Consider the following 13,697-nt stretch of genomic DNA (forward strand, 5'->3'; position numbering starts at 1 on the left):
AAAAATTGACACAAAATTTACGTGGATCCAAAACTCACACTGCAGGTTGCAACATAAGTTATTTTACAAAATTTTTCAGGAATATTTTACTGCAATTAAATATGAGACTTTAAAGTAAAAAATTGTATATCTTTGTATAAAATTCTGATAATATCCTAAAAAAATTTCCTATCAAGCACAAGTTAGCATATTACATAAAATAATACATACAACTTAAAATTTTCTAGACTATTATTTCAATACATGTACGGAACACTTTCATTCTATTTAGAAAAATTAACAATCACACTTAAAGCACCACCAAACATTCATTACAATTATAATATAATTATATTACGACCCTAACATTTAATGTATGGCATTTTCTTGTCTAAAAATAAATAATAAATTCTGACTATATATTAACATTCATGAGTCATCATTTAGTATTGACATATGTATTGTACAATATTAAAAATCAATGTACACATATATTAATATGAAAGACAAAAATACTTGACTGAATCAAAAGCTTATCCAAAATTTAGAGAAATTAAATTAAAAATTTATTGAATAAATCTTTTATTTTACATAAAAATTCTGCAATTTGACTACATAACTTTCATGGTCTTATTTTCTATATAAAGTCCCATGCAGCTAAAAGAAAGGCAATAAAAACGACTTTTAACTACTGATATGTGCTTAAGTGCAAAATCTCTTAATGGTTATGCTTTATAGTAACATTGTTCTTTTATGAACAAAGTCCTAAAATATACAATTTTAAAATTGATTTTCTTCGAATATCGAATTCATACCATACCACTTGTATGTTAAATTGTTTTCATTAATACAAAATTTCATTAACAAACATATCCAAATTCTATTATTATACTTCACTTTTTGATAGATTATTTTTCTTAATTTCATATTTTTGTTCTAGAGTGTTTATTTTGCATATATCTTATTACCAATAAAGACATATTTCACAACTTTGCAGGAATCACATTTGGTCTTTCTCTCTGTGAGTCATTTTTTTTCTTTATTTTATCAATACATACCATTACTTTGAAAATTTCTATAATATTTTGGAATTTTTTTTTTAACTTTTTAACAAGCAAGTTCTTGTTAATAAAAACTGGCCCAAGTCTACCAACATTACAATTTGGGACCTGATCTTGAATATTTTTTTTTTTTTTGCAGACTGTATCTCAGTCGAGAAGATACAAACACAGGTGGTCCAAACACATCTGGTGGTCCAGACTGTGTTAAAAAATTAAAACTGTAGACTGTATCTCAATTGTTCTGCAGTTTAGTCCCACACCAGACTGTGCTTTAAAAACAAGAACACAAACTTTGTTCAAACTGAAATCAGCATCATCATTTTGGCAAACCTTCTTTCAGAATGGTTGATACCAGAACTTTATCCTGCATGGTATGCTCCAATTCTCTCTCATCAAGTTTCAATGTCACCTATAACAAAAAAATATAATAAAGATATAAATGAAATTTGATAATAAAATAAAAATATTTCATTCAGAGAAAGTCCAAATGTAAGTTACGGCCAAGCTTTGGCACCTTGCTCTTATCAAATACATTTGTCCGGTTTTTTATGTCAATTTCAATACATTTTTTGACAGCCCACCTTACTTGCTTTCCTCATTAATTAAGCAGCAAAACCCAATTTCTTAGCAAGTGACAGACTACTTATTTTACATGATTTTTGAATAAGCAGTGGAAACAACAAGAGCTGTCCGTAAGACAGCGCGCTCGACTTTTTTATTGCTTGCCAATAAAAAAAGTTTTTGCAGTAAAAGGCAATACAAGAATCTCTGTATTTTTAAAGTGAACAATGGCCATGAGCATTAACATATTTAGTGAAGAATTATTTTATTATGACATAATTTATGGTAAAGTGAACAAGTGGATAGGAATGAATTTTTTTAGATTTTTTAAGTCTTTTAGTGCTTGCCTATAATACAAAACATTGACAGTTAAGGGCCATAATTCAAATAAAATCTTTGACAGAATTACCTTCTCCTGGACATGTTTGGGAATCATGATTGTAAACAAGTATTCCAACTTTCAAATTAATATCTCAAACAGTTCAGTCAAAAAGTGGACTGGTACTAAAAACTTAACCAAGATTCTAAGTCGATAAAAGGCCTTAATTTTTAAAACAAATCCTTGACAGAGTTACCTTCTCTCTTGCGTACAGATGGGGTAATGATGTGAAATAGCATTAAAAGTTTCAAAGCAATATCTCAAAGGGTTAAGGCAATAAGTGGATTTTACCCATATTCAATGTATTTTCTAAGTCAAAAAGGGGCATAATTCTGTCAAAAACCTTGACAGAGTTATGTCCTCTTGTCTGTTGATGAAGGTCGTGATGGTAAACAAGTATGGTCAGTTTCAAAGCAATACCTCCAATGGTTTTGAAATAAAGTGAGGTGGTACAAAAAACTTAACCAAGCTCAATACACTTTCTAAGTCAAAAAAGGGCCATAATTCTGTCAAAAACCTTGACAGAGTTATGTACTCTTGTCTGTAGATGGAGGTTATGATGGTGAACAAGTATGGTAAGTTTCAAAGCCATACTTGTAATACTTCTGAAATAAAGTGGGGTGGTACTAAAAACTTAACCAAGATTCTAAGTCGATAAAAGGCCTTAATTTTTAAAACAAATCCTTGACAGAGTTACCTTCTCTTGCGTACAGATGGGGGTAATGATGTGAAATAGCATTAAAAGTTTCAAAGCAATATCTCAAAGGGTTAAGGCAATAAGTGGATTTTACCCATATTCAATGTATTTTCTAAGTCAAAAAGGGGCATAATTCTGTCAAAAACCTTGACAGAGTTATGTCCTCTTGTCTGTTGATGAAGGTCGTGATGGTAAACAAGTATGGTCAGTTTCAAAGCAATACCTCCAATGGTTTTGAAATAAAGTGAGGTGGTACAAAAAACTTAACCAAGCTCAATACACTTTCTAAGTCAAAAAAGGGCCATAATTCTGTCAAAAACCTTGACAGAGTTATGTACTCTTGTCTGTAGATGGAGGTTATGATGGTGAACAAGTATGGTAAGTTTCAAAGACATACTTGTAATACTTCTGAAATAAAGTGGGGTGGTACGAAAAACTAAAACGCCGACGCCGGGGCGAGTAGGATAGCTCCCCTTTTCATAGAAAAGTCGAGCTAAAAATGACCTTCGGACTAAATGACCCAAATCAATTGTCATGAAGAAACTCTCTGCCTTACTGCAAATAACTTAATCCAAATGAGGATAAAGCTGCAGGTATGCAATATTTGAACTGAGATACTATCTAATTGCTTAACTGCGCGATTTCTTTGTAGCAGTTTTGAACAGGCACATAATTTATAGACCAACAGCAATAATCAGAACAAAATGCTATAAATTATATACTTAAAATTTTGTTTACATTTTACATCATTTTTACACCTATGTTAACACAATATTTTGGTAAATATTTAAACTGCTATTTACCTTATTCAGTCTGGTCTCCTTGGCTTTTTTGATACCAATCATTCCACGAGACTCTAGTAAAGTTATAACACCCTGAAACTCTGTCTGATCAATGGCTGCCATCTGACGGTTCTTGCATATTTTACAGTATATTTCATGCAACTGAAAATACATTTATAAACATGTATAACAACAAATTTACACCTTTCTTTATAAAAACAAAAAACATCATCCATTTTGTATAATGTATACATTTTGTCTGGTTTCTTAAAAAGTCATCTCTGCTGTACAACATCATTTAATAACTCAGGATATTTTATAGTTGTTTTTTTTTATGTAATGAAAATTAAAATGGGGGGTTTTCTCCCTTAAAACAATATCTTAAAACTATTAGTACACCAAATATATTAAATGTATTGTAAGACTTTGTTTGGCTGTAGCCACTTAACACTATCATAGCTGTTTGCTAGTAAACATTCCTATATTCTGTTCTAGTGTAACTCATATAAACAACACTGTTTGAAATATTGCTCCCCCTATCAAACTAATAAGGGGAGCTAATTGCACTAACACAGGTGATTTTTATTTCTAAGATAAATTCAAACAGACTTACTTTCCCAGCAGGCACTTCTTTCATCTTTCCTTGTTTTAACATCAACAACAGACTACAGACTATGAGTTTTTGTTGTAGAGGTATGGTCTCTTGTTGCTGGGCGGCCGACCCGCTACCATAGATGTCAGATAACACGTTGTTTATATGTAGCACACCGATCTTCTTTGGCACTTTTGGTGAACATTTGGAAGGGCTGCTCATAGCTGTAAAGGTGAGGAAAATGTCAACTAGTATCTCCCTACAGTAAACATTTTACAAGATAATCAAGAAGAATTATGGTTATCTTTCCATATAAGCCTAAAAAAGCATTCCGTATTTTCACTGCCTTTAAATAATGTTTAATAAAAACTAATTAACAAGCTGTAGTATAACAATTAGATACTCAGAAGCAAAGTAACTAGGTACTGTTATAATATCAGTCCTAAGAATGTGTTCAAGATAAAAAACTTAGTCTTGAGGGCACATTGTAAATAAAATTAATTCACTATATTTATGCTCCACTTCAGAAGTAACTCAAGTGATTAATGTCAGTATTTACACCAAATCAAAATACAAAGAATTCTGTTGCGTCAATCCTTTAATATTTTAGAAAGTAGATTTAATTACTTGAATCTGAAGATTTCAACACTCGCTGACTTTTGACATCTGTCTCTACCAGCTCCACTGCTCGTCTGCATACGTCTAGAGCCTTTCTCATATCACCAGCGACCGCTGATATCTTACGTGCGCAAAACTGTATGGCCGTTCCATCCATAACAGCTGATCCTTCGTTCTCTAACTGTAAAATAACAATTTATATAATGATAGATCCCATCTATCTTGACTGCAGGGATTTTTTTGGGCTTATTTTATAGCAGATATCCAGTCATATTCTTAATTGTATATTATTTTCCCAATACACAGGAAAGAATTCCCGATTGAAAGTCACAAAATAAAAATATTGAATAAAAAATTCCAAAATCTTTCCAAGTAAGGACTTCTTCAATGTTGTAGCGCTTAAAATCCTTAAAAATGCGATCCTAGACGGTGATTGGTTGAATTGCAACAGTTTGCAAAATTTCAGTCATGCACGTTTTCTTTATTTTTAACAAAACATTCCCTATTCCTTGGGTATGGGTCCTATTCTGAAAATCCTGGAAAAAAATCTGTGACTATATACAAGACAGATATGATAAAACAGGCAAAAGTTAAAATTGTATTTTCAGACAGTAGATTAAAATATCCCTCTTGACCCATAACCACATTGGTTCTTTTCGTCAACACATCTTTGCCTCAAGATAAAAATGAGAACCCTGCATCTCCGCTGACAAATCCCAAACATCCCGAAAGATTTTCAGGTATTTCTCACCAAGGCATGAAGAAACTATGCAACAAAATATTACAAAATCAAGGAAGAAACCTGCGACTTACATCTTTAATCCTATCTTTCAGTATTGTGGCTATCTGATCTTTCGTGTATGGTGCAAAATTCAGGAGTTTAGGTTTACAGTTAGGTCGTGCTTGAAGTCTGGGTAACACTCGATCTGTCAGATCTAGGGCATTAGCAATACCTGTAGAATATACAGAAATTATACTTATCTTTTGGTATACTATTAAAAAACATTATATCAGAAATGATAATAACAAAATAGATTTAAATTGACAATATCATGTGGCAATAATATATTTTAAATGCATATTTTCAACTTGGCACAAGCGTTCAAAAGTCAAAACTATAATGTTTGTTATCTAAGCCTTTGAATAGTTGCAACTATAAAAACTTGCCAACAACACCGAAGAAATATTTTGACCAGTTCCACTCGACATGTGCAGTCTAACCTAGTGCTAGTTTTAGCTGCTATATTTTTCAATATTTTGATTATATTATCACCTACAATTACAATGGACAATTCCAAATCAATGAACAAATCCATTACAAGGATTGCTGCTTAGAAAAAAAAAAACAATTAAGTACAATTGCAAAGTGTTGAACCATTGTTAAAACTGAATAGGTTTGAAATTTCCTTCTTTGTTTTGGAGCACAAAAATACAAACATTCAGAAATAATTCTTAAACCTTTAACCCGTGTATATTACACACATACTATTTTATAAAACAGTAAGTTTCTCACTGAATAGGTTTGAAATTTCCTTCTTTGTTTTGGAGCACAAAAATACAAACATTCAGAAATAATTCTTAAACCTTTAACCCGTGTATATAACACACATACTATTTTATAAAACAGTAAGTTTCTCACCAACAAGTATAAGTCTGGATTTCTTCAGGGACGGCCATTCAAATATAGTGTACAGGATCTCCTGATTCTTACTGTCTAGCTGATCTATCTCATCTAACACAAGAATTCTAAAATACAATCCAAAATAAAAGTATATTGATTGATATTAAAATAATAACAACCCCCACCCACACAAAATTAGATTGACTTGCAAAGCTGGGCTTAACTAGTACATTTGGACATTGTATGGTTACAAGTTCCCGAAAATTGTAGATCCAATTCAAATTGTTCTGTAATTTTTGAAGGACCAAGTCTTTCTAACATAGAAATCTGAAAAGCAGTATTTTTTAAAATCATTTTTATACGCTAAATTTTCTACAGACAGGCAGGGCTTTGGACGAGTCTTGTCAATAGCTGTAAACTTATTGTGAGCCCTTTGTTACAATAAAAACCTGTAAAAATGTGATCAAGAGACAGAAAGTGACTTCTTATGAAATGAAACCAATATGCCAGACAGTTCTACAATATAAATTCAAACACGCTTCTCTCTTTTCCCCTATCAAACTGCACAGACAACAGCAATCAAAGTACACAATTACATTGCATAGAAAAAGGAATGTTTACCCATCAGCATTAGATAGGACATCAGGAAAATTACTTTTATGCTCAATGTAGTTCAACATACTTGTATCAACTCTCTTTTTTATTGGCATCTTAGAATGGAAATAGATATTAATTTTTTTTTCTTGCTTTTTTTCTTACTTGCATTTATATAGTATAATAATGCATAGTTTATCCTTCAAATGCTTTGTAATTAACCACTCAAACCTATCAGACTTTTTTTGATTATATTTTACAAAATTTTAAAATTCAACTGTGGGATTTTTTCTATGACAAGGCCCCTAAAAAAAATTTAAAATCTATTTTTTAAATTTTAAAATCATTGGTAATAAAAATTGAAATTTTTTTTACTTTCATTGACGGTCCCTCCAAATTGGGTAGAACTCTCTCAAAAGCACGAAAAACGTTCCCCTTTTGCTGTTTGGGGCATTTTTTTCCCTAATTCCGGGGTAAAAAATTTACCATAAAACTGGCCCCCGAGGGTTTTTAGTGGGCATACAGTTTAAATACACCGTCTTACAACTGTGGTGAGCCTAAAACAAATCAACAGATAAAATGTTAGTGTCACAAAATCATGTTTAAATATTTAATACAAAGCAGAATTGTAATCTTGCAGATTGCGTAATTTTTTTTTCACAAGTGAAAAACAATAATTGGTTTCAGAATTAAATGTGTGCATCCTTCAATTAAATTGTTAAAAAAATAAGACTGACATCAAGGGACGTGCTGCTTCCACTGAAGTTTTTCAATGCCCTATTAAAAAGTCACATTAACAAATCAATTTTCACAAGTCAAAATAACCTTATTATTTTCAAGTTAATAGTCAGGATAGAAGTGAATTACCCTCATCTCATCTATAATACTTGTCAACACGGCAGTTTTCCCCGTGCCGGGCGCTCCAGAAATATACAAACTTCCCGCAGTTTTCCTGGTCATGTGACCTTTCATAAACGCTCGCACCTCCCCAATCTCTTTGTCCCTACCAACCAGTCTTTCTGGTTTTGCCGTGTGAAACATCTGCTTGGCTTTGTGGTAGGCAGCACCTGAAAAATTAATTACAGTCAACGATTAATCAAATGTTTTCCTCTACTGTACAGGGTATTACCCTACTAAAAGGAAGCATTAGGTACAATAGTATGCTCCCAAATTCTATAATTGAAAGTCAAAGTTCTGTCAACTTTTTTAGAAATATGCAAAGAAACCATATTTTTCTCAGCAATATGTGTACAGAACACAATCTTTAATGTGCAGTTTGCATTATTTTTCTTAAATAACCTAATTAAGTTACACATTTTGCTCCTTTTATTCCAGAAGACAAAATTATGAATAAAAACACTGTAGAACTAAATTCTAGAATATTTAGATATATTTTAAATTAGATTAGTTTTAGAGTATTTCGACTTTCTTATATCTATTACCAGGTTTTGAGTTATATCTAAATGGTAAATCAGAGAAGAAAATTAAAGTTCGCCAATTAATATTAAAACATTGTCACATTAAGCCTCAGAAATATATTTTTTTCCATAGAAAGGGCAGACATTTATTATATAATGTCATAATGTATGTACAACATACAAGCATTTTTAAGGCTTAACGCGCCTTTAAAGTCACTTTTTTTTATATTATAAAGCAATAACATTACTAATACATACAGTCAAGTTTTCCCAGCTTTAAACTTGGAGACTTAATAGGGGATCTTTTTGTTGGGCTTTCAGCTTTTGCCTTTCTCGGTGATTTAACAGGTGATGAAAGTTCAGCCCTATGAAGGAAGTTCAGTTTCCGTGGTGATTTTTTTGGAGAAGTCATATCCGTTCTTTGAAGCATATTTAGTTTCCATGGTGATTTAACAGGTGATGCTAACAGAGCTTTTTCATCAAATTCTTGTTTCCTTGGTGATTTGACAGGAGATGACGGAGCAAGTCGTTGCTGCAAATTTAACTTTAGAGGTGATACTGTTCTCTCTAGAGGAGTTGTAAGTTTCAATGGTGATTTTACGGGTGACGAGAGCAGGTGATTCTGTAGACTGGTCACTTTAATAGGTGACAATGGACACCTAGGAGGTGAGACCTCTGTTATGACTGAAAAACAAATAAAAACCTTTGTTTACAACATGCAACAGATAAATGCATACATAATCAAATATAAATGTTAACATTAAAACAATATGTACATCATGAGCAGCCAGTTACCCCCCTTCCCCAGTATTTTAGTTGAATAAAGGATGTTTCTCCTAGTCCAAAATATGTATATTTTCCCCTGAAATGCCCTGTGCACATTCTCCATCAGACCCAAGACTTAAGAGCATCTGACTTATATCAGCTTGCTGATAAATTTGATTGACTGAATCACAGAAAGCTGTCTGTATAGATACCCCTTTGCTATGTACCATTCATGCTTAATTGAACTGAAATTGGAAAATTTTTATAAAATGTGTGGATAAATGTCATTCTCAAATATTTGAGTTTGATTTCAGATTTCCCCCCTTTTCTTATCTATTGTGCTATATTTTCCCCTTCAGAAAGTCACAGAATGTTTTGAAAATTGAAAAAAAAAACAAAAATCACTTGCAACAGATAAATGCATAATTCAATATATAAATGTCAACAATATGTACAATATAAGCAGCCGTAACACAAAAATTACTCCATTTTCATTTCTATATACATTTCAAAAGTATAATAATGTCCATAGCATAATTTAAAGATATACATTACAAATAAAGATCAACATTTTTTTGTCCTGAAAAAACAGAATTTTAAAGAAACAACATTACAAGTCAATGTTTATATATAAAATGTTTGGTTGTCCCGAGTTATAATAATCAAGTAGACTTCAAAAATTAGTGATATAACACAAACACGTGTATACTCTACAAGATATCTCTAACATTGAGACACTGGCTAGACATGTTACTGTGCATGTGCGATATGTATATGTTTACAATATAGCTACAGCTGACTAATATTTCTACAATATACTTGTTTAACTACCTGTTTCCTTAACTGGCTTCTTGCTTTCATCTGATATTTTAGCTGCTGCAAGTTTCATGGCCAGACTGGTACGGATGGGTGTCTCATCTCTACGCTGTGCCACAGGCTGGTTCTCTTTCTTTTTTTTACTTGGACTAGGTGTGCCGTTTTGTGGGACATTATCTTCATCTGCAAAACAAATTCCTCAATAAAATAAGAAAGGATTGAAATCAACATGTAACAACCTGAAAAGCATGTAATTCCATCACTGTTATTAACAATGGTAGGCATATTTAAAACATAGCAACAGTTATTTTATATGTCATAAAAATAAGCAATGATATATTCACAAATTCAAAAAATCTAGCTAAACGCTGCTTTCCGGTACTTTCTTTACATAGCTTTGGGAAATTCACCCAATCGAGTCTAACAACGAACGCTTTATGTTTTGGCATATTTTGAATTAAAGTGAAATAAAACTGTTATTTCTTTGTAAGAAAATAATAAAATATATCATTGAATGAATTATTCCATACAAAATATAATACACAGGTTTACGTAGAAAATGTCTTAATTTATCATGGAAGATGCCAAAACGACTGTTTTAATTTTATTGATTTTTATTATAACAATTTAGTTTTTGCAAAACATATTAAAGAAACATAGATTACTTTCAAACACAAAGTTTTTTCACCTTAAATAGTAAAATAATCATAGAAAAATAGAAATATCATGTAACAGTGTTATGTACTTCATTTGGTGTAATTCCCCAGAGCTAAATCCGTAACGTACTGGAAAACGGTGTTAAGCTAGGTTTTCGAAAAGGCCAATTACAAGAAACTCTGTGCTAGAACCAAGTAATTTTTCACAGATAAATTTTGACTAGCAGAATTTTTCCCCCATCCCCGAGTTTTACTGCGGCATATCACTTTTTTAATCAGACAATTCTACATACCACTATCATCACTCAATCTTTTACGCGGTGATGCTTGCAAATCTTTCCTGACAACAGGTGTTAAATTTTCATCATCTGCTTGTTTATTTCTGGCGGAGCGGCGAGTTGATCTTGGTGTATTTTTCTGGCCAGTAGAAACTATTGGTGTGGATTTTGTTGATTCTAAAGATTTTTGTGTCTGGGATCTAGTTGACTTCCTAACTTGAAATTCAAGTTTCCGTTGCACTTGCGCTGACATTCTGAATCTGTAAAATAAAATTTATATAATCAATTTTTTTGGGGGGTAAATTATGGTAGACCTGAAAAATCCTCAGGCATTGAGTTGATTGACCAAGGCTTGAAACTCTGGAACTTGATTACCAGCTAATCGATGTCTGCGATCAATTTTCACTGAAAAATTATGCATTGCAAGAGGATTGAACACAGACTTGTGTACTACTCAGTGCTCTCCCTATTGACACTGATTTTCCTACCTATACTGGGATCCTACATATTTACCGGACAATCAGTTAACCAGACAAAAGCTAATACTGCTGAATAGTGCTTTATTTTTTGCTTCGATTCAAAAATCATACAATCTGAATCTTACACCCACTTTCTATTTCAAAGTAAATAACAACAAAACCACTCTCGGGTAAATATTGTTGATTCAGTTCTTTATCTAATAACATGCCTTTTTGTTTAATAGTTATTTCATGACCTGGTCATGCAGGGGATAATCTGATCTGTGCAGGTCCGAATATGGAGACCCGTAATGGGTTTTTTTTAAGACAGGTTTTACTTTTAATTCTTTTCAACGTTACCTCAAGAGACAATCGTAACATATTTTAATGATCATAAAGAATTTTAAATTTAGTCTAAACAGTATCTCGCTGGCGTCTATTACAAAGAAGTGCAAAATAAAAATCATACAAGGAAACTGTTACGCCCATGGGAGGAAACTCTACATGAAATGTAAATAAAATAGATTTTATGGCTTTTGTAAAATGCTACATGATGACCAAAAGAAAACTGTATGACAAAGAACAGAATTCCATTTGAATATTAAAATGTTTCATATGTTTAAAGATCATGAAGAATCAATACATTAATTTAGTTCATAGTGTTAATTTCAATTTCACCCTATATATTGGCCTCTTTATAACAGGCATGGCGGCCGTGTCTATTTCTAGTGACATACTAGGTTTTTCAAATATCTTAACCTTGCCATTCAATAGTCGTAGTTTCCTTGCTGATTATTTAAAGATTAATTTCAATTCACGAATTCAAAAATTTTTGAAACACAATGTCTGGTAAATTGAGTTGTTTACACGATTTTTTTCCTCTTATAATGCCCAACTTTAAAGACACATTTGTATGGTCAAATGTTAAATTTTATGTTTGATAAAGTGTTTCTTGCATTAAGAACCCAAAATTATTTAGGTAAAATTCCATTCTTTTTTATTATTTAAAATAAAATGTACAGATAAAAAACTTCATATTTTGTCCGGTAAAATGTAGGATCCCAGTATTACAGACTCCTATAAAAGGCCTCTTCCCAATTGAAATTATCTGTAAAATCATGTCCCAAAAATCTGAACTTAAAAGGTCTGCTTTTTAACTTCCCAAATTAGCAATTTTAACAACATTTTCCCCAAAATCAATGGGCTAAGGCCTCTTCCCAATTAAGTGAGAAAAATCACTGATTGAGCTTAGTGGGTGGAATGCAAGTTCAACTGTTCTGTTTGGTACTCCCAACAAATTGTACTGCCCGATGAGATATTGTGCTTTTTTTGTGCCTGGGCAATACCTCACCTCTACAAAAAAATAAAAGCGAGATACTGACGCTGAACGAAAATATCTCAGGATCTTGCTTTGGCACATCTAATACTATTCTGTTTGGCAATAGTTAGACCCCAGGTTTATCAACCTTTATATTTTATACACTAATATACCTACATATACGAAATGAGCCTAAGTTGCCTACCAGTACTGGTAGCAAGACACTTCACCCTCCAGACACTTCACCCCTCAAATTCCAGACAAAATATCAAATTCGAGTTATATACAGATAATAGAAAAACACCATGCGAAAACGTTAACAATTAAATCAGTTTGTTAAATATCAAAACTGCGGTATTTTCCTTATTTACATAAGATATCGCAATGAACAGATGAATGTTTGCACAAACTTTGCAAGTCCATAAAACTTCGCTGCTAAATCGTGTGTATGTCTTTTAATCTGACTGGATCGTAAAAATAATTTATTTTAAACATTACTTTAGTGAATACTCTATTAAATGAAGCATTCCACAAGTTAAAATATTACTGAAAAGATATATTACCTGAAAATTATTTGCTTTTGACTTCTTTGTGCTTCTTTTACCGCTGTTTATCAAAGTTGGCGCGAATCAACAGCTTGCCAGACTGTGATTGGATAAATTAAATGAAGCTAAAGTTATTATTGTCACAAAAAGGAGAAGCAATGAAAAGATGTGGATGATATCGATAGCCTTATTGACACATCAGTTGAGCAACAGTTTACAGAGTTTCATATCGAATGTTACAATTGAACACGGCTTTAATAAAGGATACTTATGTTTTTTTTATTTGATTAAATCGGACCGTTACAATGTAGTTTAGTTTAAACGGGATACGGACAAAGGCCCCCAATGGCAAAAGCCCCCATCTAAAAATGACATACACGTACAGTCGAAAAGCCTCCCATCAAATGTACACATAGAACAAAATACCCCCGTCGAATAAACATTAAAGATAAAAGCCCCCCCCCCCCCGGTCTACCAAATTTACATATAGGACAAAAGCCTCTTCATCTACATTTCTCTTCTTTGTATGCATGTTTGTATTATAGTTGTGTTTGTTTAT

At 32.2% G+C, this 13,697-nt stretch overlaps 1 protein-coding gene across 1 annotated transcript; it reads right to left on the reverse strand.

The window, feature by feature from the left end:
- Positions 1 to 1,083: 1,083 nt before the first annotated feature.
- Positions 1,084 to 13,258, reverse strand: LOC132723173 (cell division control protein 6 homolog). The gene is made up of 12 exons (XM_060707849.1): positions 13,157 to 13,258; positions 10,833 to 11,077; positions 9,899 to 10,066; positions 8,561 to 8,986; positions 7,752 to 7,951; positions 7,383 to 7,441; positions 6,309 to 6,415; positions 5,483 to 5,622; positions 4,679 to 4,850; positions 4,073 to 4,275; positions 3,481 to 3,621; positions 1,084 to 1,449 (listed from the first exon to the last, which is right to left on the reverse strand). Exons 2-12 carry the CDS (start codon positions 11,068 to 11,070, stop codon positions 1,357 to 1,359), a joined length of 1,947 nt encoding a protein of 648 aa, XP_060563832.1. The 5' UTR covers positions 11,071 to 11,077; positions 13,157 to 13,258; the 3' UTR covers positions 1,084 to 1,356.
- Positions 13,259 to 13,697: the final 439 nt, after the last annotated feature.

The sequence above is a fragment of the Ruditapes philippinarum genome, unplaced genomic scaffold (assembly GCF_026571515.1).
Source record: "Ruditapes philippinarum isolate M1 unplaced genomic scaffold, ASM2657151v2 ctg16701_1_1_1_1, whole genome shotgun sequence".
NCBI classification, from domain to species: Eukaryota; Metazoa; Mollusca; class Bivalvia; order Venerida; family Veneridae; genus Ruditapes; species Ruditapes philippinarum.